Raw genomic sequence first — 26,637 nt, forward strand, 5'->3', positions numbered from 1 at the left:
GGAAGACACTTACTTACATAATACCCATCTGCCCAAACCATAGACAGCGTGAATGACCAACAGTATCTGTTCAAGCTGCATCCATTCAATGTAAAATCATTAATTTTCACAAAGGTTCTGGCCCAAGTAGCAGAACATCTTCTTAGGAAAGGTGTCAGCATCTGACTCTATCTATAGGACTGGTTGCTCAGAGCACCCAGTGAAGGGTGGACATAGTGACACTTTCAAATCCCCAGATACCTGCTAATTACTGGTCTCTCAGTAAACCGAAACAAGCTAGTGCTATAACGATCTCAACAAGCCCATTTCCTGGAAGAAACTCTGGATTCTTCTGCTCATGCCATCTAACGGACACACACAGTCCTCTCTCATCCATGGTGCTGATATTTTCCTGTATGTCCAGCTGTTTAGCAGAACTTTACAAGTTCCTACTCTGGAGGGCATCCTTTTACATAGCACTAGTGCCCACTGATGACTGCACATTAGATCCCTGCAAGACCACCTAAATGGTAAAAGAATGCCTTAAGCAGATCAGTGGGAGGGTGAAGGTATTGTAAGACCAGCCTTTCAGTCTGGCCTTCGCTGGTGTTTGATACCCAAAAACCTCAACACATGTCTAACCTGCTAGGATCCGCAACTGCATTACTCATCCTTACTGACTCCTTTCTGTCCGGATCAACTCGATAATCTACTGGTGCACGGACTTTGGATGCAATAAGAATGTTCTCTCTAACTTTCTCTCTAATGCTCACCATTGCAAACTCTGTTCTATACTCATCCTTTTGTACCCTTTTGTCACTTTGATACTGTTGACCATTCCTCTCTCCACGCTCTCCAGGAGATGAGAGGGACTGTTGAGCCCATACAGTGAACACTTATATATATTGCTGACATTGGCAAGAGTGGCTGCATGAACTCGCACAACAGAAATTGTAGAACTTCTTCATTGTCAAAAAGACATCAACAGAGTGAAGTGAAAGACTTGAAATTGTGATCCATTGAATATCAGCAATGGGAAACTTATGGTTGTGTGATCTGTGATGGGTGGACCGTGTGGTCTGACGACTACACCTAGATTAGAAGCTACACATAGATTGGACAAGCAACTAAGTTGTGTACCACTGGTGAAGCTAATCAAAGGAGGGGTCAAGTGGACCCTATGATCTCTCTTGTGAGCGTATAAACCTATGAACACTTGGTAACACATTAACTGCTGGAAATGACTTTTGGGGAAGGGAACCATGAGAGTTAAATTGGAGAACCTTTGAACTGTGGGAGTCCCAAGACTACAGTGTTGTGTATGAACGTTTGTTGCATTTGAATCAGGGGAAGGTGGAACCCTCTGATGTGACCTGTGGCATTTGTGGATCTAAAGAGGTAACTTCAGAGGTTGTTCAGTCCCTGCTGAAAGGAAGTTATATTAGAACTGTGTTGAACTTGAATCAGAGAACTTTAGAGGAACTTATATTTCCACTTTTTGAACATTTGTTTTGGAACACTTTTTGGTTGAGAGTATTTTTTTAGTTTTGTTGTAGTTATGAAGACAAGCATAGGTTTTGACACACAGACTTTTGCTTTTGGACTTACTGACATAGACATCATTTAGATTTCTTTAGGCAAGGAAATCCCACCATAGCATAAGTTAGGGTTAGTTATGCGTTACACCATCCTGATCATTAATAAAGTTTGGTTGAACTATATTTTTGTTGTCTGCGTCATCTCTCTTGATACCATACCTGTCTCACAATGCCGATATCCAGCATCCTGGAGGAGGACCATATCTTCGCCAACGATTACTGCCTTGACACACAGATGCACGGGCAGTGTCCGTGGTGGGGCAAATGGGTTCTATGTGATTTTTACCGTGGCCAAAATACTGTGGCAAAATATACCGAAAAAATACTGATTTCTTTTTTTACATGCACGCATTATGTATGCGGGCTAGACCCGCCGAAACCCCCATTAAATAAATGACTACCCTCTTCTCAAGAAACCCTCAGCCGACCCCTCCTGCCTGTCTAACTACCACCCGATCTCCATCACTCCTTTCCTGGGGAAACACCTGGAAAAGCTGGCCATCTCCCAGCTTAATCTTCACACTGAATCTGTTGGTTGTCTCCATGACCATCGGTCTGGCTTCAGAGCAGCCAGAAGCACAGAAACTGCTCTCCTGAACTTCTGTGAAGACCTGCTCTCTAACCGTGATTCTAATATCCCTTCTGTCGTCATCTTACTCGATCTCTCCTCTGCCTTTGACACGGTCAACCATGCCATCCTGCTCAATCGGCTCCGTGGTGACCTGGGTATCGCCGATCAGGCCCTAGCCTGGCTGACCTCGTTCCTCTATGATCAAGCCTCCCCGGTCTGACTTGGCACCTTCCTTTCATCCATCTCACTCTCTACCTGTGGTGTTCCCCAGGGGGTCTAACCTCTCTCACTGGCTGTTCAACCAATACCTGGCACCTCTCCCCCACTGCGTTGCCGCGCTCTGTTCCAACTTTCAGTGCTATTCTGATGACACTCAGCTCATTTTCAGGCTCCCCTCTGCCACCTCTTCTCTTTCTCTCATCTTGGTCTGGCTGACTGCTATCCAGGAGTGGTGTGCCGCCAACGATCTCTGCCTTAATGCCGGTAAAATGGAGATTCTCCTCATCGGCACACCTATACTCTCCTTTCCTGTCGCTCTCTGGTCGGCCTCCCTTGGCCCTCTTCCTGCTTCCACCTGTGAGGCTAAGAACCTCAGGGTCATCTTCGACTTCACACTGTCCCTTTATCCTCACATCTCTGACATCTATAAGAAGTCAAACTACCAACTGCACCTCCTCAGAGGTATTTTTCCTTTCCTCTCCTTCCCCAGAAGCTCACCATCTTTAGAGCTCTGGTTCTCTAGGCTGGACTACTGCAACAGCCTCTTTCTAAATCTGCCTGCTTCTACTCTCTGCCCTCTCTAGTTCATCCAGAACAGGACTGCAAGACTTGTCCTTGGACTCAAGCCCAGGGATCGTATCTCTCCAGCACTGAAATATCTGCATTGGCTCCCAGTGGCTGTAAGGATTACGTCTAAGACACTCTGCATTGTTCACAAGGCCATCTGGGGCCTGGGTCCTCAATACCTCTTCGTAAATACCTTCCTACTTGAATTCTTCGCTCCTCCAACTCCCTCAGGGTTAGTCGCTTCTCCAAGCAATGAATTGATGGTAGATCTCTTTCTTTGGCTGGGGCCATCCTCTGGAACAGCCTCCATGCCTCTATGAAACTCGAGGAGAACCTACTCCGGTACTAGAAGCACCTCAGGACCTTCCTCTTTGCTTCTGCCTTCTCTCTTCCTCTCCCCTGCTGATTTCCTGTCTGATACTGCATTGGTCACCAGGCTACCCTCTCATTTCGAGCCCAGGTCCCTACCCTTGAACTTGGGTCTGTATCTGTAACCCTACAGTCCCCCTACCTGCACTTTTGGACACCTGCTGTCTGCACTTACCCTTGCACCTGCCACCTGCACTTTGGTTTGATCCCATGTACAGCACCGCCCTTTTCCCCTGGCACTTTTCCCCTCCCCTCTCACTTACACTTGCGTGATCTCAATGTCACTGGGGCTAGTAAGATCGTTGTCTCTGTCCTCCTTCGAGTTGCCCTTTTCCTTGCCTCGTCGCGCCTTGAAACACTTGTGTATAGGCGCGATACAAATGCCATATATCATATCATATATCAACCACCCACCACATATATAGTACCAAATCTACATTTTCTGTATTTTTTGCCGCAGTATTTTTTGCTGCGATAAAATCACTGGATACCAGCAAATGGAGTTGAAACAACTAGTTCTTTTGAAGACATACTGTGTCCTTTCTGTCCTTCTCTTGCACCTGCCCTCACTATGGTGTACTGCTTTGAAATCTATTAAAGTTGCGTAAATCTATGACAGATCCAATGAAAGTAGTTACTTAACTGTAACTGTTATTCTTCAGTTATTCTTCAATCCACTAACAATTTCATCCTTCTGCCTCCACCTTTCAAACTCTAACCAAACATAACCAGAAGCATAAAATGCAGCAATCCGCACAAACTTCACTACACTGCAACAACAAAACAAACCGCACATTGACTTGCACAACAGCACACAATGACTAACGACCGTAAAAGACCACAGGCCCAGCCGATGCACCCACCGGGCTGAAGCTGCCAACAGCACATCACTGCTCTCTTGCACTTTTCCAGCTTATTCCCACTAACTCACCCCCTCCCTCTTTCAGAGCCGCCAGAGGGCTAGGGGACCACTCCGGTGGTGATAGTGCGCGGTACAAATATCCTTTAACATTAACAGTGTTGGTATCTTTCATGGTTTATTTATATGCGATTCACCTTCCTTCCTGTAGAGGCAGGGTTGGATGGACAGTGTCTACAGTAGACGTTTTGTTAAAGATCTAAAATTACCAAAGGAGGGAAAGCTGCCTCATTGCCTGGAGTGGAAATGACCCAGAATGTGGTGGATAGGCTACTTAATTTGACTTTCTCTTTATTGCTATTATATAGCCTGATTCCCATCATTCTAATGACAGGGCAGTATTCAAGGCATGTCTATACCGAAGCTCATATACAGCAATGGGTCCCTCAGCTTCATCATGCACACACGCACTCTAAACTTCTGACAAATTTCCCATACCCTCGACTTCATTTGCCTAAAGCCGTTCACCTACATCGCTTTAAGGCCATACCAATGGGATAAAGGCGCTATACAAATGACAAATTAAATTACATTCACAGCGGCCTTCACTGCAAAACGCACATAACAAATAAATGCTACAGAAATGCTGGCTAGGTCCTTTTCTACTTGCACAAGGGCAACATTCCCCTCACCTCCCGGCCACCTTGCTGGCCATTCTGAATGCTGTCCAATAAGCCGGAGCCCATCTGATCACAGAACTGAAGGAATACTACCATATCACCACAAAACTCAGAGATCCTCCAAGCTGTATCACCTTCACAATCTCCTGCATCAAATGAAAGTCATTGACAAAGGTTCCAATCTGCCTTGTTATAAACCGCATTACCGCAGCAGGCTTCTACAGCACCTGAAGCCACAGCATCAACAGACTATAATCTTAGAGATGCAAGACGATAGGAACCAGACAATGGATCTTCTCCGGCTATACATTTAACTCTGCAACACGCATCAGATTGGCACCACCACTGCTCCACTGAGGGCCCTACTCTTCAAGAAAGGCCTTGTTACACATTGACTGCCCCAAATATCACCTATTACTCCAGTGGCCCTCCCCCTCCTGGTTCTCCTCATCTTTTCCCTGTATTTCCACAATTCCTTTTACAGTGCTCTGTTGCTTAATAGCTAGGTTTGCACTGTATAACGGAAGTACATAAACTTACTGTACAATGCTGGAGACCAATGGACCGGGTAAGTAAGTGAATTTGTATTCTGGTGGCTCAGAATGGCCCAAAGGCTGTTGGTTGTCGGACCTTGTCCACCTGTTTCATCATCTTACCAGCCGCCTTCCGAGTCTGTCTGTCTACCTCTCTTAGACGGTAGAGTTGGCTCTCCTCCCATCAATTAGTGTTTTAAACCACATGGTTTTGGAGGACTTGACATTTGGCCCTCCAGTGAGAGGCATTGCAAGTTTCTGGTGGCTATAAAGCATACTGCTTGCTCTGGTTTTGGTTTGGTTTGGTTTTTAATCTCTTCAGAAGGACTTTTATGCGTCGCCATGCCCTAGGATCATTTTTTATCTTTTTCCTGTGGTCATCTTGCTTATCTCAAAATTACGGGGTAAAGATGAAGGGGTTGGTATGACATGTCAACCACAATAGTTGGCTGCCCCACCAAAATCTCCTACATTAGTATCATCTTCGAGTTTCACTATTATCATTTCAATGCCTTTTGCCTCTTACTATTCTGGTTAACTATTCCTCTCCTATCCCATTACTGTTTCATGTGAATAATTGAATCTCATACTATACTTTGTCTCTTGTTTGCTACTCCTTTTTTGTTGATTTTCTTATTGATTTGAATCTCTATCTACGGATTCATGGGCCCTCATTTTCTTTTTTCTGCTTTTACGGTCCCGATATCAGACTGAACCCTCCCCAACACATGATGGGGAGCTGGTGCTTGATTTGATATATGATCCTCAACACTCACATTGCTGTTATCATCATCTACTTTGTGAATTCCTTTGCCGATCACCTTTTTTATTTTAGTTATTTCTCATCGTTTGCAATCCCCTTGCGTCTTCTGTATGCATTTCTCATAGTATGGCTTAGTGTGATGTATGTCAGATCACTTCTGCTACTATTGCTTCCACCACATCTTCACTACTGCCTTTTAGTTCTGCTTTATATGGATTTAGTTGTCACATTGCAGGCCACAACACTTTCTTCACTGGGTTTACAGTACCAAATTAAAGCATTTAAATCCAACTGGAAACTACCTCAACTGTGTCTTGCTCGTTCTTAAATTTTCCAACACGCGTTCATTTGTAAGGCTGAACGTTTTTGTTATAAAAACACAAATTCAACCAACCTTGCATCTTTTCAGTCCTTAGACCTTTTGCCAAGTCTCGTAAGAATTTCTTCATCTATCGCATTTTTTATTTTCTTAGTTACCATTTTTGTGCCACGTAATTTATAGGGTTTTCTTCCAAGAGAGAAATGCGTAGTGTTTAGAACTAATTATAGGACCAGGAAGACAAATCTGGGACACTTTGACCGTCACCAACAGACCATGAATGGAAGAAAGAAAAATGGAAAGAAAGGTAAAAAGGGTAAATAACAGAAATCAATAATATAGGAAAAGTCAATATAGTAGGATCATCTAAGTATCAAATTCAAATGGCAGCAGCAAGTGGCTGTCTTGACGGAATACACACAAAAGTAAAGAAAATTAATTATTCAGTATATTAAGATCATTAAGTATGTCCATATGCCCATTCTCACAGGAGCTGTTGAGCTTGCAATGTCAACAACTCACTTTGACATATCTTTCTCAACTTGTCAATCAAACTACTAGTAGAAGGGGCCTTTGAGGAAAGCCATTCTTTACCTATCTGCACCATAGTTAGGCTAAGCGTAATACAAATCTGCGTTTCAACAGATTGGAAAGGTTTTTGCATTTTTCATTGGTTCTTCAGAGAATGTATTCCTTGTCACATAAATAATAGAACATTGTGAGATGTTGCAAATCTAAGAAAATATCCCTTGCCAAATAGGACAGATCTTTCTACAGTTGTAAGAATATATGTACTGCTTTTGGGGAAACACATCTTGGAAAAAACGTGGATTAATCGGTTTAAATGCTTTGCATTTATGCGCTGGATATAGTACATGCTAAACGGTGAACCTATGTTGATGCTGTTGTGTTCCCAGCCATATTTATAAAGTTCTAGATGCCAAACCCTTCCCTCCCCCTGGAGCCTGAAGTGGAATGCTACACCCTGGGGCCACTGCCCAGGAAAGAAAGTGAAACAAAACAAGGGTAGGTAGGAACTGGCTCATCACAGGACTCAGAAATAGAGATTACTATCAGTGGTCTCTCCAACCTTGTTCCTGTGTGTATTCAACCATGTAGCAGCTTCCCTTATCTGGGAGAGGGCTTGAGGCCCCGTTGCCCTGTTCACACCCACCAGCTCTTTCCCATCCCTCATAGTAGTCAGGGTCTTCAGTGACAGAAACAAATCTGGACCACCAGGGAAAACCTGTTTTACATGAGAAGAATTCCTAATGATAGGACCAAAGGTTGGAAGGGACAAGCTTCAAGGGCGGTCATCGACTGTTAGGACGCGCAACGACTTCAGAGTGTGTAAGCACAAGTACTGCCAGGAACAGGAAGACACGTAGCAGGAGCCGAGCCATTAGAGGCTGGGATGTGAGCAGCAAGGTAAGAGCGAGTGTGAAGGGCATGTGCATACAACACGAGAAAGATGTGCAAAGAACCTGGATTCGGGTGGGAGAGGAGCCAAAAAGGGCAAACAGTCCACTGGCAAGGACACACAACTACATCAAGGAAGTGGCTAACCCATGGGGCTGGAACGCTGCAAACTAACACAAGCTACCATAATGCATTGCCAAGCAAGCTTTCTTGCTTGTGTTGTCTTTTTAAAGGCAGTTGTAACCCGGAATTGATAGTAGTCCTATGTTGCTCCATCAGGTCATTTTTAGCCGTATCTTAGAATGGTGCTAGGTTTAATAAACACCTTGATTAAGTGGTGATGCTTTCAGCTGCAAAGTCCTTTCTCAGTTCCATCTAGACCAAACATTCACTGTTTCTGTGCCCTCCTTCCTGTTAAATCTTGCTGCTCCCTTCCTTTGATCCTAACAGATGCTTTAAATTTGCAAATCTCAGACAACTTTTCATTAGTTTACAAGATCTCAACCAGGTCGATTTGAGAGTCCTTCCTCTACCAACAATGCAATGAAGTCAACATCGCCAAATAGGCCACACTGATTAGTCTCTGATACTATTGTGAGACACTCTTAACAGAAATACAATGGATGGAATGTACCACCATGATCTTTTTGAAATAAGATTTGCAGAAGTCAATAAGTAAGGAAAACGCTCAGAAGACTACCCTAAACAATGATTGCAAAATGAAAACAATTCAACAGAAGGGTGGCGCTGGTAAAAAAACACTGTTTCACCCAAAGTGTTAGAAAACAATTCTGGAATGATAGCTGAATTCGGCAAGTACCATTTGTTCTAAGCCGAAAATACCAAACATGAGGAGCAGAGGTGTGGGTGTGTCCCTCGCTCTTCTTTTCTGTATTTTCGGCTTCAGTGGTGTCCCCCGCTTCCTCGACATTGGAAGCGGGAGACCCAAAAAAAATGAAGAAAAATTAAACAGGGACCCTGCAGTGTCAGCTGCAAACTGCGTTAGAGGGATGTAACTGACTCTGCAGGGTACAGATGAGGCGGTGGCGGATGGATAAAAGTAACTAGGGGGAGGGGGGGCTGTGGGTCTACAGGTGATTTGGGGGGGACCAGATTTTTTTACTGTACTGCAGTAAAAACAGTTTTGCAATGAAATAGAGAACGGTAAATTCCGCTGCGATTGTTTTTACCTCAGTAAAACAATACAAATCCAAAAACACTGATACGGTTCTTGCAACTCATTGACCACACTGGAACACTGGAAGAAGAACATGTGAGAGTGCAACAGAAAAGGAATTGGAAGATAGGTAAAATGCATGTAAAGTCATACAAGCTGGAACGAATTGCGTGGATCCAGAAACGTGGGCGTGGGGAAGTTCTGGGCCCTGAACACAGAAGGGGTGAAACAATGTTGCTAAGAAGGGGCAGCCAACAATGCAATGCCGAGCAGCAGGGGGAGATGATAGCATCAAAACGAAAGTGAGAACATACAGGGCCCGAGAACAGGGGGAAAGAGATGGTATGTACGAAAGCACTTTGCGAGTAAGGGCTCGCACAATCATGCATTTGCAATGAGGGTCGTATGGAAAATGCAAACCCTCCTAAGCCATTGTAAAAGAGCATGCTGTAATGAATTCTTTGCAGCCAACACTTCAATCAAAATCTATGCGAGTACACGCACACAAAACACAATACAATACAATACAGCACAACACAGGGGACGCAGTTTAAACTCCCAGACCTACATATAAAGGTTTAACACACCAGCTGCTCTGCTGAGTACCTGATGCAGCCAGTGCGGACTTCATGGGAAGTCTTGCCTCCGGAAGGGAAGCGTCAAGACAGCAGAACTACACAGGAAACAAATTCAAAATGGCAGCATTATCTGTATTCGGAACAATATGGAATCCCCGCTACTGAGTGATCTCAGACAGAACACCTTAACATTCTAGCCCTCACGGAGAAACTGTTAATTCCAAACCCTGTGTAGTAATCTGGCCTACAGATTAGCTTTGAATGTGAGGTCATCTGTAGTGGAATGTTTGTGTGGAGGTGTTCTGCTGGTGACGGTTGGAGAGGAGAGTGAAGCTGTGAGCTGAGAATATGGGTGTGGGGGTGAGCCCGGTGTTTCCCGTGTCATCTTGTGTCCCCTACCATCCCTGTGTCTTGTGGAGGTGTTCAGGACATGGACAATAAAGAACCCGAGAACTTACCTTGAGGTACTGGCGGTCCATCATTGTTACACCCTGTATGAAGACAAGCTCCAAGGATGCTGCAAAGGGGTGTTGGTACATGATAAACAGTGGCCACAACAGCTTGGGGTGCTGGGTTTGGTAGTTTCTCCTCAGGGGTGTGATCAACATGATTCAAGGCCATTGATGGCTGGTGAACATTTTTAGTGGAGGATCTTTAATATTTTCCATGAATTAGCAGGCAAAACCAAACTTCGCCCCAAGTAATTAATGGGGTAAGATTAGTGGGGTTCTCCTTGAGATTTTATTTTGTAAAAGAGTTGAAATGGATGTCCGGTCACCAACAGCACATTGGATAATTTTACTACACTTTCATGATGACTGTGTCCCCAGTAGATGCAACCATTACACAATAAAGTGTGTTTTTTATATTGCATCCACAATATATGCCAGCATTGCCACTGTAAAATGCGTTTATTATGCTGTGCCGACAATAAATGGCAGGACTGACACTTTAAAATGCTTTCAATTTTTCACCCACTGTATTTGCGAGCCAACATTGCCACTGTAAAACAGATCAGAGACATCTGATAATCTGGTTCCTTTTGCCACATTTTTTTCTGTGCTTTTGTGGGGGGCATGCCTCCTTAGGACTCCTCCCATGACCCCGACCACTCCTTCCCTTCCACCCCATTATCCTGAATATCAAAACAAAAAGTACCATAACCCACCCACACCTAACAGAAAAAAAGCTGTGAAAAATGTGGCAAAACATCAGTTTGCCCAAATGTAGTGAAACGGCCGAGAGTAAGTTGGTGGGACCTCGATAACACACTCGTGATTCTGCCACATGCGTATATGCTAGCATTCACTGAAAAACCCTTTAATGATGCTTTGCCAACAATATATGCCAGCATTACCATATAAAACCCTCTCATGATGCTGCACCCCCAATAGTTACCAATCGTGCCCCAGTAACATTGTTTTATGATGTGCTCACAATATATGTCACTTTTCCCACCATTAAACACTTAAGATACAATTCATGTGCTCCCCATCAGTTGCTGAACACATGCAAAACCTAAGATGTTGCGCATGTGCACAACCACATACATAAGCTTAGGCAGGCGCACACACAGATTGCATAACTTTCAAAACAAGCATTCAAACTTTTTTAAAACTCATCTTTCCATACGGAAATCTACAGTCTTCTCTCATGTCCTGGGCAGCAAGCACACAAACGTGGGTTCCTGGGCCTGACCTGAACTGGATTGCCTAGCAACTTGTACGTTGCAGCTAGTGTGTTCCTGCGGTGCTCCTCTTACCTACAACTCCTATAAATATTTAGTTTTTTCATTGGAAGTGTCTTAGCTAAGCGGAGAGCAGGGGAGGTGTAGATGGATGTGGAGGAGAGGCCAAGGGGTGTGCAACCCTGCCTTCCTTGCTTGTCCACTGGGTGAAATGTTGGAGAACTAGAAGTGATGGAGAAGGGGGTATGGACTGTGTAGTTACGGAGGTGACAACCAGAGGAGTGAGGAGGAAGGAAACCTGTAAGACCTGAGAAAATGGAGAAAGGTGGAATGGAAGAGAAAACTTAGAAAGTGAAAGGAGATGAAGCAAAAGAAAAAAACAGGAGCCCAGCAAAATGTGGAGTGAAAGAGAAAACCCACAGATCAGAGGAATTGAATGAAAGCCTAGAACGTTTTTTTTAAAAAAGTGTAGGTGAGGGAGAAAAATGGGAAGGGACTTGTTTTTTAAAACTTTTTTTGTTGTATATTTGGTTTAGAATAAACCTTTCACACTGAAATAGAAAGAGAGAACGAAAAAAGATGATAAAAGGGTAATTAAATTAAATAAGACAATCATCTTGCAATTAAAACCTTCACAATCGCCAAGATAAAATCAGATTTAAATCCATTAAAACTAAAACATGTTAATCAAGAGAAACAATGTAAAGAAAGAGAAAAATGTCATAAAGATTGATCAATTGCGATTGTCCTATGAATCTAATTACTGCAAATACAACATAAATATGTTTTCAAGTTGTAGTCTATACCAAAATGCATCCGTCTCAATATGCTCCACATAGTGTACAAATCGTTTTAGTTCTCTCAACTTCCAGTGGGGAATTGCAATGCAGACACAGACGGCTCCTTCGATACTGTATTACATATACATAAGATTTATTTTGTGGGCACCAAGTTTAAATCTAAACCTGATAAGATGAGCTTGCCCATCTGCATTTGTAAATTTGATCAAATATGCAGACACTGTACTCCCAGTATGTGCTCCACTGCTACATGTGAATGTAATCCATGCTTTAAAATCCACAATATATGCCAGCATTGCCACTGTAAACTGCTTTTATTATACTGTGCTGGCAATAAATGGCAGGATTGACACTTTAAAATGCTTTCAATTTTACACCCACTGTATTTGCGAGCCGCCATTGCCACTGTAAAACAGATCAGAGACATCTGATCATCTTGTTCCTTTTGCCACATTTTTTGCTGTGCTTTTTTTCGGGGCATGCCCCGTCAGAACTCCTCCCTTGACTCCGACCACTCCTTCCACACCTCACCATTAGCCTGAATATCAAAACAAAAAGTACCATAACCGACCCACACCTAACAGAAAAAAAGCTGTGAAAAATGTGGCAAAACATCAGTTTGCCCAAATGTAGTGAAACGGCCGGGAGTAAGTGGGTGGGACCTCGATAACACACTCATGATTCTGCCACATAAGTATATGCTAGCGTTCACTGAAAAACCCTTTAATTATGCTTTGCCCCAAAAATGCCAGCATTACCATATAAAACTCTCTCATGATGCTGCACCCCCAATAATTACCAATCGTGCCACAGTAACATTGTTTTATGATGATGTGCTCACAATATATGGCACTTTTCCCACTGTTAAACACTTATGATGCATTTCATGTGCTCCCCATCAGTTGCTGAACACATGCAAAACTTAAGATGTTGTGCATGTGCACACACACATGCACACATACAAAAGCTTAGGCAGGCGCACACACAGATTGCATAACTTTCAAAACAAGCATTGGAACATTTTTTAAACTCAGATTTCCATACGGAAATCTACAGTCTTCTCTCATGTCCTGGGCAGCAAAAACAAAAACGTGGGCTCCCGGGCTGGAACAAGATTTCTTTTGAGGGTTACAAGTTAAATCTAAACCTCATAAAATGAGCTTGCCCATATGCATTTGTAAATTTGATCAAATATGCAGACAATGTACCGCCAGTTTTGTGCTCCACTGCTACATGTGAATGTAATCGACGCTTTAAAATCAAAGAACATGTATTGATCCAGTCTTTACATACTAATGCTGCTTACACAATGGGGTTGTGCAAGAGTGTGTCACTGGTGACTTCCAATTCCGTAACACAATTTGGAATGTTCTCCTCCATATGAGGACTTCCAGAGAATTCGGCTGATCGATCACCCATTGCTGCATGATCTCTGAACCATAGATGCGTTTAGGAACCACGTTAGTTATATCAAATTTTATGAGCGGTATTGGAGAAAATCTGCTATTTGCACAGTTGAAATAATAGCTTTCTTCTGCAAAAGGTGACTATATGAGATTTATTTGGCCGAGTAGTAAGAGGGAAACCCAAATAAATACAATTTAATGTTGTCAACAAATCATGAAAAGTCAGGCTGTCTTCTTGATTTAGCAAATCTCAAAATATTACTCTTAGAGGGGCTTATTTTGAAGTCACTATCTTTGATAAATGTGCAAAAGGAGTTGATGAGCTGTTGAAGGCAAATTTGTCGAGAGCTCAAGAGAATGAAATCATCTGCATAGGCCAGCCAAGCTAGTTTAAGGGAGCCTACTCACGGGGAAATTAAGGCTAGAGGGCCAACACACAGCCCCGCCTCAACCCTCTGGATATGTGAATGTTTTTGGAACGTTTGTTAAATTCGGTGATGAATTCTGTAACCATGATTGAGGGCTCAAAATATCATGCACCTATTTTGGAGTTGGTGGGAGCAGAGAGATCCGCCGCTGGCTCCTCTGTGTGCTAGTGTCCCTCCCCTGCTAGTAGGTATGGACTTGTGAAATCTGTGTTGTGGCTGCTTAAATGTGATTGGGAAGTGGGGAGAGCTCCCTGTGTGTACAGTAATTTGTGCAGCAAGCGGATGTTCCCCACTAGCTTGTTGTTGGCTCCCTCTCTGCTGGGTGTTGGCTGACAAATGTTCTCTGCACCAAGGACTTCTAATTGATGCGCGGGCTGCCTACACGAGTTAGGGTATCTATGAGTACCCCACCTGTAATGCGTGCATCTCCCATAAAATGCCATTTTCGGTTTTGCACTAACATGGCTAGATCATGGTGCTAGGTCTCAAGGTGCTATTCTGATAGATGTTATAGCCTCTGTGCTTAAGGATTATATATTGGAGCATTGTTGGAGTTGAAGTTTCCATTTACAAATCCCTCTGCGGACGTGGCCGAGTGGAGCAATTATAAAGAACCCTTTGAGAAAGAAACTGAGAATATGCTCATTGGGAATTGGATTCCAAGTTTTTAGACGTGACTAAGTAACTGCAGAAAACCTGTTGGGAGTGGACATGCAAACAGATTGAGCAAGAGATTGAACAACCTGAGGCCTTTGGCCAAGCAGACTTCCATGACTCAGACCACCTGACCAACATGCACCTGCTACACCACCTAACCTTTCTATCTACATTGGCTACGTATTGCTTGTTGCTTGCTTTAATTTTCATGTTATATATACTAAATTGTATGTGTCCGTTCTGTGTCTCCATCCTGTTTGTCTGATCTTTTTAAGCTCTATTAACCCTTGGAAATGTTGCGTCTACATCTGAAGTTCGTATTCTATACCTTCGTCTGCCCAGTGCTCTAGTTTTCATTTTTCCAGCACCTTCCAATTAGATTATGGGACGTTCTACCATGCAACATTAGGTTTGTTTTGTGTTGCTGTTGTTGTTTCTTACAACAGTTTGAAGCAGGAGGTGTATTTCTTTGCCGAACCCACTTTTAAATATGGGCTTCAACATCTGTGCCCATTTCTTTCCCCTTGTTTAAGTTTCAAATCCCACTTGGGAATGGGTAGGCTGTGCTGGTTTGGAAGCGGAGGATTGCCATGAGTTCAGTGAATTTGAAAGTTGCTTTTTCAGAAAACCACATCTTTGGTGGCAGGTGCTTCTGCTCATCCTGTGAGGAGTTCCGGGTATTACGTTTGGTAGAGCCCTTCATAGTGTTCCATCAGGACTTTGCAAAAATCTGTCTTTTCCTGTAGATTTTTCTGAACCTCTACTCGGTTGGGGAAAGGATTTTGCACAATTTAGATGTTTGCAGGGTTCTCAAGTTCCACCTGCATCCTCCCTAAGATGTTGGGTCACCCAGTAGGTTTTTTGTCACATATGATTGCATTGATCCTCATAGGAAAGCCCTCCAATTTTCGTTTGATAATTTTCTATATTCCTTCAGTTTTATTAGTAGTGTGTTTACCCTCCTCCAAATGATAATCATGCATGCTTAGTCATGCCTTGGGTAGCGTCTGATTCCATTTGCAACCAGTCTACCTGATCTACCTGCACACCATCTAAACACCTTGGTTACTGGACTCTATTGCCAAGGCTGATGCTTGGTTTGGGTATTCAATCCACAATGATGAACAGTAGATCCTCTCTCCTTGTAACCTGCTTCATAATCTCCCATTAGCATGGAGGAACAGCAATGGGTCGTAGGAGTAAGTACATCTAGTTACTCCTGTATTTCTTGTCCATAGTCCCCTCCTGCCCATACTGCCCTCTCACCATCCCCTCATAAATACACCTTCACCATTAGCTGTAAATGAAACTGGAATAATGCTGTGGAGCCATGCTCCAGTACATCCCTTGCAAGGCTGACTGGCCATGCAATGCATGAATGATATGCAACAAGTATGAAGGAGAAGGCAGTGTGGACACGGAGTAAAGGTATTATTGCTGGGCGTGGTGGCGCGCGCCTGTAATCCCAGCATGAGTGCGGGAGGCTGAGGTTGTGGATGTTGGTTTGAAGCTGCTGTTCGCCTCCACTGGTGATCTGTGCTAGAGCTATTCTGAGTATATTCTGTGAAACCCCAAGTCATGAAGCCTGAGTTCTGTTCCTGCTGAACCCCAAGAGAAGGGGACTTGTTTCTGTGTCCGGTGGAATCTACAAAGTACACGAGCAGTGAGCTGTGCCTCCCTTGCTCAGAAGAAGAACTAATCCAGAATCCCATGAGAATAAAAGCAAAAATGGAGTGGCTTGATTGGATAAAAACTAATGACAATCCTGTCTCGAACAAAATATTAACTCACTTGCCGCCAGTCGTCAATAAACTGAAGCAACCGATGGAATACTGTATCAAATACCCGAGCAAATTCCTCATGAGAACTCTGCTAAAAGCCTGCCTAAATCTTTTACCAACTCAGGAAGTCTTGGCAATTCAGTCCGCATCTAAGGAAAAATTCTGTAGACTCTGCAGAGACCCTCAAGCCACAGAATCTATTAAACATCTTTTGATGGTTTGTCCTGCTATTGACCAAGAAAGAAAGGCCTTCCTCGGTCCTGTGTACAAAATATCTTACGTCGTTGACGAAAACATCTGGTGGAACCGCCTCATTACAGGAGCCCAACAAGATGGTTAATAGCAACTACCAAACTTATAATCATCGCTCTGGAGAAGACTTTGCAAACGACATAAAAGAGAACCTTTGAAAAAGTACATCTACGAGAAACTTACAAATACACAGAAATGTCACTTTTCTCTCTTCTAGACCCAAAAAGTTTTTGTAAAAATCTAAATTGATTAAATTCAAATAATAAAAAAAATTAAAAAAAGGTATTATTATGGTAAGTAACATGCAATTTTTGTACATTTTTGCCTTAAAACGATTTTGGTTGCAATTATCTGTGCTGTTTTTTTAAAATGATACCCAGTCTTAAAAGACTACATGAATTGTGTTTGAATTAACATCAAATGATGATCAGAGCCTAGGAACATAGATGTTTTATTAATTGGATAGTTTTGGCCGCATTACTGCTTTGCCTGAGGAATTCTGTTTTTGCTATGTGGCTGAATGCATGTTCTTATTTATTGAAAGGTCACTGAAGGAAACTGATCCCAACAGAAACGACGCAAGCTGTTCTCCGGCAATCTTCACAGTGGGTTCAGAAGAGTGTGTTTTGCTGGACTCCACCATTGTCACTTTCACAGTGGTAAATGGCATCCTGGTTACTGTGTCCAAGGAAGCAAGCAGATGGCGGATTCAAAAGTTTCAGAGGGCTCCGCTGCATCAAGAAGATGCAAAATATCGAGCAATTGGTGAAATGGACATTTCTACTTTCTCCAAACCAGAAGCTGATGTAACACCAGAGGGTGTGCACTTTATACCTTTCTTATGTTGCATTGCACCTCATGGAGCAAAATCACCTAATGAAGAACTCCATCACAGTATAGGCTTCACTGTGGAGTCCTCCCTCTTCAGCCTCCTGTTTGGAGTCGATGCCGCCATGCTCCATTCTCCCATGATACTTGGTGGTTTACCAGATGGGCGCTTGTGTTGTGTTCCGCTGAAGACTGTGACAGTTCATAGTATGAAAAGTGGGACCCGTGAAGGTAAAGGTTCTTGTCCATTGCTCCAGAAGATCCTCTACCATTTGGAACAGCCGGTTGTTTACATTGGGGCTTTAAGTCGCCACGCTAGAGCCACTGCCAATGGGCTTCAAGAGCCCTCTCGATGCTCAAGCTGTAATTGTGTAGTAGTCTTAGGATATCGAGGAAAGTGTTTGACGATATCAACGGGTGTGAAAGAGGAGGCGCCGGTCCTTGTATTTAAGGAGTACCACATAGGAGGATCTATTGTCGGTGGCTTCTGTTGTGAGGATAGCCTTTATTACAGTACTCACTGTAACCTCTTCACCCTTCAGCAATCTCCTGAGCTGGAGGACTGCAGGAGTGTGCGCACTATGTTGCCTGCGAACTTGAATATCTGCGGTGCTGCTGCAATGGCCCTATCCTCGACGACAGCAGGAGGTAAAGTGTAATAGGGTGCTTTTCTTCTTTGCTGTTGTTGGCTCATCGCAAAGGCTGATTTACCTAGAAGTTGATTGGTCTTATTTCAGTTTACATTTGTTTGTGTTTTGTTTTTAAATGTCCAAAGATAACTTTATTTTAACTTATATAATGCTTTTTACTGTAGTTGTTTCATTGCGATTTAAAACACGGTGTTACTATTGTCAATAATATATCAACCTTGCAAGGGTTAAGGACTAAGGCACTAGTGTTTGGATTTAAACCTGTGGCCGGCAGGATGGCAACAGATTATAGTAGCGCGCGCTTAATCACTGAACTGTGGCAGTAATTCCTACCACAAGAAAGACGTGGACATCTATGTCCTTCGGATTCTGAGAATTCTAAGGACGTAATGTTCCCTGTCCTCAGCAGTAGAGCATTTAAGTCACTGAGTTTTCTAGCCACTTTAGAAAGACTTCCAAAAATCGGAAATAATTATGGAATCTGTTAAATAAGTATTTGTTGGCCCTTTTTAAAAATGATTGTTTTTGGGAAATTTGGCAGCAGGGTGTTCTTATGCACTGCCAATGGCGTAACACAAAATCTGCTGCCCCCTTCCCCCATGAGCTATGCTGAAGGGGGCCCTCTGAGAGCCATGCTGAGGTCCCCCTCACCCCAGCTCGACAACGTTTCACGGGACGTGCCACACTCTGGGCCGACCTAGACTACCATACCCAGAATTACCTACACGTCCCTCTTCCTTGTCCCAGAGTTTACGAATGCGGTACCTTGCCTCATAGGTAAGTACTGGGATGATGGAGAGTGGGACTAGGAGTAATAAGTTAACAGGTAACTAAGCCAGGCATTACCTCCGTGTCCCTCTACCTGGTCCCAGTACTTGTTTAAGAGACAAAGTGCCTCATGCACAAGTACTGGGACGAGGAAAGAGTGGGACTAGGATTAATGAAGATTACCTAAAATGAATCCAGGCAAACAAAAGCACAGACACCATTCACTATACACTCACACACACCCAGCCACCTGTACGTTTATATTCACACACATTACATTATATACATACACACACACACTTACATGCACACACTTTTAAATAAAAATACATTTTCTTACCTTTTTGAAATCGTTGGTCCAGGGACCAAGGCCTTCAGCTCCCTGCAGCAGGAAACTTGTTCCTGTCATTGCAGAGGAGCTGGAGGCCTCCATGCCATGAGGTGGGGGGGGTGGGCCTATGATTGCAAAAATAAATAGTCTCTTTTTGAAGTCATAGAGCTCCCGGCAAAACAAGGGGTGATGGCTGGAATGTTTTGAATTAATCTTTACCTCTGGCATTGTTCTGGGCAACCCTCCAGACCATCGTTCAACTGCCAAGCCATTACAAAAGGGGACACCATATGCAAATAGGCCTCCAGACACCCCCCCCCACTCCATGGCATGGAGGCCTCCAGCCTGGCGGCTATGTCATGGAGTGGGGGGAGCCATCGATCTTCAAAAAGTTTATTTTTGAAGTCACTCTGCCTTCATGAAGAAATAATTTTGTATTTGAAGTCCAGTGCCTCCCCACACACCTCCCACCCGCCCGGACATGTGGCACTACTCCTGTGACACCAAAGTTATCAGCATAAAAAATCAACAAGGCCATATTTGATTTTAAAGCAATAATTTTTTCCAATTATATGGGAAAATAAATACACATTTATGTACATAGTTGCAAATCCAAAACAAAATGAGAGGTTCAAGAAAATAGAAAGGAAAAGCAAAATAAAATACCAGACAAAAATAGGGTTGGGGAAGGGGATGGATGATAAGGGACAAGAAATAGACAAAAGTAGCTTATTAGGTTGGTGCTCATTGAGGAGTGGCATAAACAGATTCTGGAGAAAGTAAGTGGTTCCATGTTACCTTATTTTTCCTCTAGTGCCCCTATTATGTTAACAGAACTTGTCCGCTCTTCAATATTCGGGTTTGATCCCTTGAAAAAATAGATAGGTTGAAATATCACCTTTTGTATTATTAAGGAACAACGTTTGAAGAATAGAATATGAACGTCTTATATTTCTCCGTTTACAGCTTGGTATTAATACAGGATCTCCAGAGTCTGAAGTCCATGTATGTATATCAATCTCAACTCTTAGAGCATTAAGTAAAATCTGGAAATCTCTCAATAAATAATATTTCCATTGGTTAATTCACATACAGTACGGTCTCTGAAAAACTATTCCCAGATTAAGTAGCGGTGCACAATCCCTACTTCAGAAGAGAAATCGCTGCGCCACCTTAATGCGCAGCTTTGTTCCGATCGTTAAACTAAATCTTTAAATGACTGCTAATGCATCCGTGTTACAATAAGAAGTGATTGCGTGCACGCGCACATGCTGTCTCGTACCAAATCTCGAATGTCACTGAGTTTGTCTCATAAATGCTGCGCGCACAGGCTCGTGCGGCATTGAAACAAGTATCTGTGTCTTAAGTATCCGCACTTGCTAGACGGTCTCTTACCTAGTACCAGATGTCCTGCATTCAATCTCGTGATTCTTGTGTCTCGAGGGGGCGTCATTAGGCGTCCTTTCCTCTGTTATTGTATGCGTCAGTTGCCATGACTACGGACCCGTAGACAGTCCGTTTTCCCTGTCAAATACAGTATTGTCTGTATAGCATGGCGGCCATGTTTGAAAGGTAAAACTACACATTTACTCAGTTTGATGATCTAAAAATATCAATACAGCCCAGTTTACATACAGAAATAGTGGGTGTTCGTGATTGCAAGTACGGTTGGCCTGCTAAGTGCGAATTACTGTGTAATCAAAAAGAAAAATTGTTCTCTTTAAATAATCACAGTCATGCTCTGCGTTAAATGTCATTGTTAATTTAAATATAGTGGGCGCCAGTCGGCGTCCTATTACATGAATGTTGAGAAAGGCGTTTGCCAAGGACTAATAAAATCCGTAAGGGATACTACAGTACATTTGCTAGAATCGGCCATAGTGGAAAGGAGTAATCGGCTCATTATAGGAGACATGCTGTCTTGAGCCAGTACAATGTGTATGTTACATACCAGTTATAGTTGCATAATGCAAAGGAGATACAAAATTATATGAGAATAGCTATTTGTGTCGCAATACAACGCTACGTGTAAAGAAGTAATAGGATTGTGAGCACCCAATTGGTTGGAATGGTTCAGTTGGTTGGCTGAGCAATAGTGTATCTTGTCCATGATGCGCCTATCCAGAGTCTAAATCAGAGGTTTGCTATGGATAAACCCAATATATTTAATACCTCAGTTGCCTGCTTGTGTACATGTTGACATACACTTAGGTGTTTAAGAAAGAGACACACTGCAGACAGGTACACATAGGTACTCTTACAGAAAAGACACCATTTCATTGTCCGTGTTTAAACCAAGGACTGTTGAGTTAAATTTGCAGATTATTCTCGCCTTGGCTTGTCTTCATTTCTTTGTTCCCCCCTCGTCTGCCTAATGTGACTCTTTGGAGGCCAATGAATCTTATGTCTGCCTTGTTGTCCATTTGATGTTTATCTTGCCAATGACATGCAAGTGGTAGTCTTGGATCTTGACTCCCGATTTTGGCTAGATGTTCTCAACACCAAATTCAGCAGTGACTATACAACCATGCACAAAATTCTAGCAAAGCATTGGTATCTCTTAAACTGGTCTGGTCTGCATGTGGTGCGCTACAAAGCACCTATTAATAAAATGTATTCAAAATAATTATGGAAGGACCATTCCAATACATATTTCACATAATACTTCCAGGTGTCAATTGAAAACAGCAAACTATATGATAGAATGGCCTTAGATTTGAGTGCCCTAGAAAATAGCTAAGAGGTTTTGCTCTCATAGTGCATTCGTTTGTGTGAACTGAAACCGGTTTCTTCATTAGCTGAGCGTGTTGCCTTATTACTGAGATACTGATACCCAGTGCTCCAGATACGATTTTGAAGTGAAAGTTGGGAGTTAAATTCATGTTTTATGGAGTAAAAATGTAAGTCCAATTCTCAGTGAGAACATTTTATAAGCACGAAAAATGTTTCAACTGGAAAATGGAAATGTTTTTGTAATTATTACTCCTTTGCACCGAGTTATTCATACACATTAAAAATGAGACACATTTACTTCTTCCAATCAGGCTCTAATAATAGTAGTTTCTTCCTGTGGTACATTGTGCACTACTTGTCCAAACATATCATGGAACGCTGTTGATGAAAGGAGGAGCACAAAGTCCTACGTGCCTGTTTCAGATTTATTACTCCCTATTTTGTTGGGAGTATTTGTCTATTTTGTGGAAGAAAAAGTGGTCGATATACCCCTTATCATTAGGGCTGATAATACTGAAGTATATTCTGTATTTCTTGCAGTTTCATTCTATTTTATTTTGTCATGTTATTTTGCATTTGTATAGCGCCTTATGTATCATTGGTGTGATCTCAAAGCGCTGGTAGGTTGAACGCCCTCAGGAACCTCAGTTTAAGTCAGTTGAGAGAGAGAGTCGTAAAGTTCGTGGGCGCACCAAATATGTGTGCAGCTGGTGTGGTTGTTGCATGATAGCTGCTTCTTAGCGGTAGGTGTGGTGCTGAGGAGATCAGTTGGATGTGTTCAGTCTGGAGGGTGGACATCCAGACTGAGTTCTAGCTGCGTTAGGCCTGAGGAGACGCCTAAGCTAGGCGGTATGTGCTAGCTAGCTGTGTTTTATTAGGATGATGTGTGGTTTGATGAGCCATGTTAGTATGAGAATAACTTTACCAAATGTGTCATAGTACTGCTGTGTTCTAGTTGAATGGCGGTGTATAGGAGAGAGTAAGCGTAGTAGTGTGATACTGTGGTAATCAGTAAAGTGTATGCAACCAGACACACTAAGTGATGTTGGGAATAGCTTCTAAATTCAATTTTTAAGACAGTGACGCTAATTAGGCCACATTTAATGATGTGGGGAGTACCATCTTAATTCGACTCTAATACAGTGACGCTATTGGGGCATATTTCTAAGTTCAACTTAGACACAGTGACGTTATTGGGGATACTCAATGATGTTGGGAATATAGAACAGTAATGCAATTAGGACATGCTTTCTAAGTTCAGTTTTGACACTGTGATGCTATTAGGCACATTTTCTAAGTTCAACTTTAAACAGTGATGCTATTAGGGTGCACTTTCTAAGTCCACTTCTTCGATTTCATCCACTTCTTCGGCTCCATCCACTTCTTCGGCTCCATCCACTTCTTCGGTTCCATCCACATTTCCCGTTCCATCCATTTCATCCACTCCATCTACTTCATCCTCTTCATCTGCCCCATTCACATCATCGGCTCCATCCACATGCACTCCATCCGTTCCATGCACTCCATCCAGTCCATGCACTCCATCCGTTCCATGCAATTCACCCGCTCCATCCACTTCACCCGCTCCATCCACTTCCGTTATATATACTTCAATTGCTCCATCCCCTCCGTCCACTCCATCCGCTCCATCCACTTCATCTGCTCCATCCGCTTCCATTCCAGATACTTCAATTGCTCTATCCACTTCATCCGCCCCGTCCACTTCATCCGCCCCGTCCACTTCATCCGCCCCGTCCACTTCATCTGCCCCGTCCACATCATTTGTTTCGTTCACTGCATCCATTTCATCCACTGCGCCCCTTTAATTCCTCGCATGCACTTTGTTTGTTCTACTCAGTTTATATGTTCTAATTGCACATGGCAGTTTTAGTTTTTCATTTTCTCGATCGGGTGTCTATGCTGGTTTTTATTTTATTTTTTTTGGGAATCGGCAGCCTAGGGTTTCTGCCTATTGTGGTTGTTTATACTGTCTGTTCTGAGGGTTGGTTTTTAAGGGAAGAGCCACATTTTCAATAATTTGCGGAAGGACATGAGGTCTTCGGTGAGTCGGTGGAAGTGAGTTCTACAGAGTGGGGGCCAAGGCTGAGAATGATGATCCACTCAACCTGACTGTGTTGGTTTTTGGTATCACTAGGAGGCGGGCAGAGCTTGATCTTAGAGTGCTTGGTGGATGGTAAGGTTTTAGTTTGTCCTGAAGGTATTGAGGTCCGGTTTTATGCATTGCTCAGTGAGAGATGCATAGGGTTTTGAAGGTCACCCTCCGAGCTACCGGGAGCCAGTGGAGCGTTTTGAGAGCTGGGGAGGTGTGATCCTTTGGGCTAAGTGCTAGTAGCAGTTTGGCTGCAGCATTCTGTGCTCTTTGTAGTTTAGTCAGGTGGTATGCTTGGATTCCGAGGTAGAGGGGGTTCGCATAGTCCAGTCTTGACATCACAATTGATTGGACCGTGGCGAGTCTGTTGGGAAAGGAGAGGTATGGAAAGATGCACATAAGAATATTGAGGTGGTAGTGGCAGGATTTAGAGACGTTGTTGACTTGGTGCGAGAGGGTAAGGTCAGAGCCGAGAGTGCATCCAAGGTTTTTTACTGAGGATGAGGTTGTCGGGGAGTTGCCCATGGATTGACGGCCAGGGTAGAGGGTGCGGGACAGGTTTGGTGTTGCCACACACCATGATTTCAGTTTTGGTGGGGTTTAAAAGGAGGTGGTTTGTGGTCATCCAGTGAATGTCAAGGAGGCAGGTGGCAAGGTCGGGCTGGCAGCTGGGCATTGAGTTATGGAGTTTTAGGATTAGTTGGGTGTAGTCGGCGTAGTTGTAGCACAGGATATTGTGCAAGCGGATTATTTGTGGGTGGTTGAACAGGAGGGCTGATAGGCATGCCCCTTGTGGAACTCCGGTATTGACTGGTCGGGGGGCGGAAGCGAAGGTTGAGAGTAGGGTTATTTGGTTCCTATTGTTGAGGAAGGATACTATCCACTTGAGAGCATTTCCACGGATTCCTACGGAGTGGAGGCGATCGAGGAGGATTGAGTGGTTGATTGTATCGAAGGCGGCGGATAGGTCAAGAAGGATTAGGGCAGTGCATCCCACAGAGTCTGCAGTGTTTTTAAGGTCGTCCCAGATTGATGTCAGGGTGGTTTCGGTTCCGTGTCTGGGTCTGAAACCTAATTGAGCGGGGTCTAGGAGATAGTTGGCTTTGACAAAAGCATTTAGTTGGGAGTAGGCGGTTTGGTCGATGGTTTTGCAAGGAACCTGGTGTTTGAGATGGGGCGGTAGTTTTTGGGGTCGAGAGGGTCGAGGCAAAGTCTTTTTTTTAGAAGGGGCTTGACATGAGCAATTTTGAAAGCTTTGGGAAATAGTCCCGAGGTGAAGGAGTCGTTTATGATGGTTCTCGCATATTCTCCTGCCAGGTAGATGTAAATATCTCTGTGAGGGCTGAGGCTGGGCAGGGGTCTAGTGGTGAGCCGGAAGGATTCCGGGCAGAGAGAAGTTTGAGAAATTGGTCTTTTGATATTGGAGTGAAAGAGTCGAAAGTCGGGTGGGTTGGAGGTGCAGGCAGTAGGTTGGCAGGTGGGGGTGGGTGGATTGTGTGGTGGGTGTAAGAGGGACATTTTGTTGGTTAGAGAAATTGTTCTCTCGAGAGCAGTGGTGTAGAAGTGGAGAGAGCGTGAGTCGCAGAGAGATTGAGAAGGGGTTGATTGGGTGGAGGTACATGATGGTTTGGTGAATTCAGAGATCATTTTGTGGAGTTCCTTGCTGGGTTTTTTTGCTTTTCGATTTTTCGGCTTTGTAGTGGCAATGGTGCCGGCCCAAGGTGGATCTGTTCAGGGTGGATTTGTCTTTCCGCCATTTGCGTTCGAGGGATTTATATTATTGTTTTGCGGTCTTCAGTTCAGGTGTAAACCATTTTGGGAAAGGGCCATGGCGAGCCGATGATTGGCAAGTGAGGATGAACGGGATAAATGAGGTATTGAGCCATGAGTCAAAGGCGTCGGAGGATAGGCGTTCATTGCAAGGGGAGATAGGTGGAGGAGATCGAATGAGTGTCTCGGCTAGATCGGGAAAGATTTTTAGTTTCTTCCAGCATTTGCATAGATTCAGGGGTTCTGGTTTGGGTGAAGGGAGGGGGGGCGGTTGAGTGGATACTGAAAGGAACAATGAAGTGATCGGACCGGATGACTGGGGTGGGGGGTATTAGGATTATCTGGTCGTGGGAGCTGAAGATGGCATCAAGGGTGTGTCCTTTATAGTGAGGTGGGCCGTTTATGTGGATATGCAGGTTAATCGCGTTTAGGCAGTCGGCCAGAGAGTGGGTCATAAGGTTGGTGGGGATGTCAAGCCAGATATTGCAATCTCCTAGAACAGTGAGGGTGGGGTGGTTTAGTTGGATGGTAGCTATCGAATCACAGAGGTTGCTTGAGAATAGTCTGTTGTAGCCAGGGGGTCTGTAGATGAGTAGGAAGCTGTGGGAGAACGTTGGGGGGAGGGAAGGTTTGACGAGAAGTGATTCGCAAGGGATGAACGGATGGATGGCTGGCTGGCGCCGATTGAGGCTGAGAAATGTGACTTGAAGGCGATTGCAACTCCTTCTCCTCTAGAGGGTCGGTTGAGTTGGATGAGGGAGTAGTCGGGGGGGGGGGTGAAGGCTTCATTGGCGATAGGGGGGAA

The 26,637-nt window shown here is 43.7% G+C and overlaps 1 protein-coding gene across 1 annotated transcript in view; it reads left to right on the forward strand.

Annotated features, from left to right (window-relative positions):
* The window catches only part of FAAP100 (FA core complex associated protein 100), a 673,738-nt gene that overhangs the window by 183,720 nt on the left and 463,381 nt on the right, over window positions 1–26,637 (forward strand). Inside the window, exon 4 of the mRNA XM_069655145.1 lies at window positions 17,187–18,118. Within this exon, the coding sequence (XP_069511246.1) occupies window positions 17,187–18,118 (932 nt within the window). The remainder of the gene's footprint in view (window positions 1–17,186; window positions 18,119–26,637) is intronic.

This window comes from Ambystoma mexicanum, chromosome 3q (assembly GCF_040938575.1).
Source record: "Ambystoma mexicanum isolate Mex_15411 chromosome 3q, UKY_AmexF1_1, whole genome shotgun sequence".
In the NCBI taxonomy this organism is placed as follows: domain Eukaryota; kingdom Metazoa; phylum Chordata; class Amphibia; order Caudata; family Ambystomatidae; genus Ambystoma; species Ambystoma mexicanum.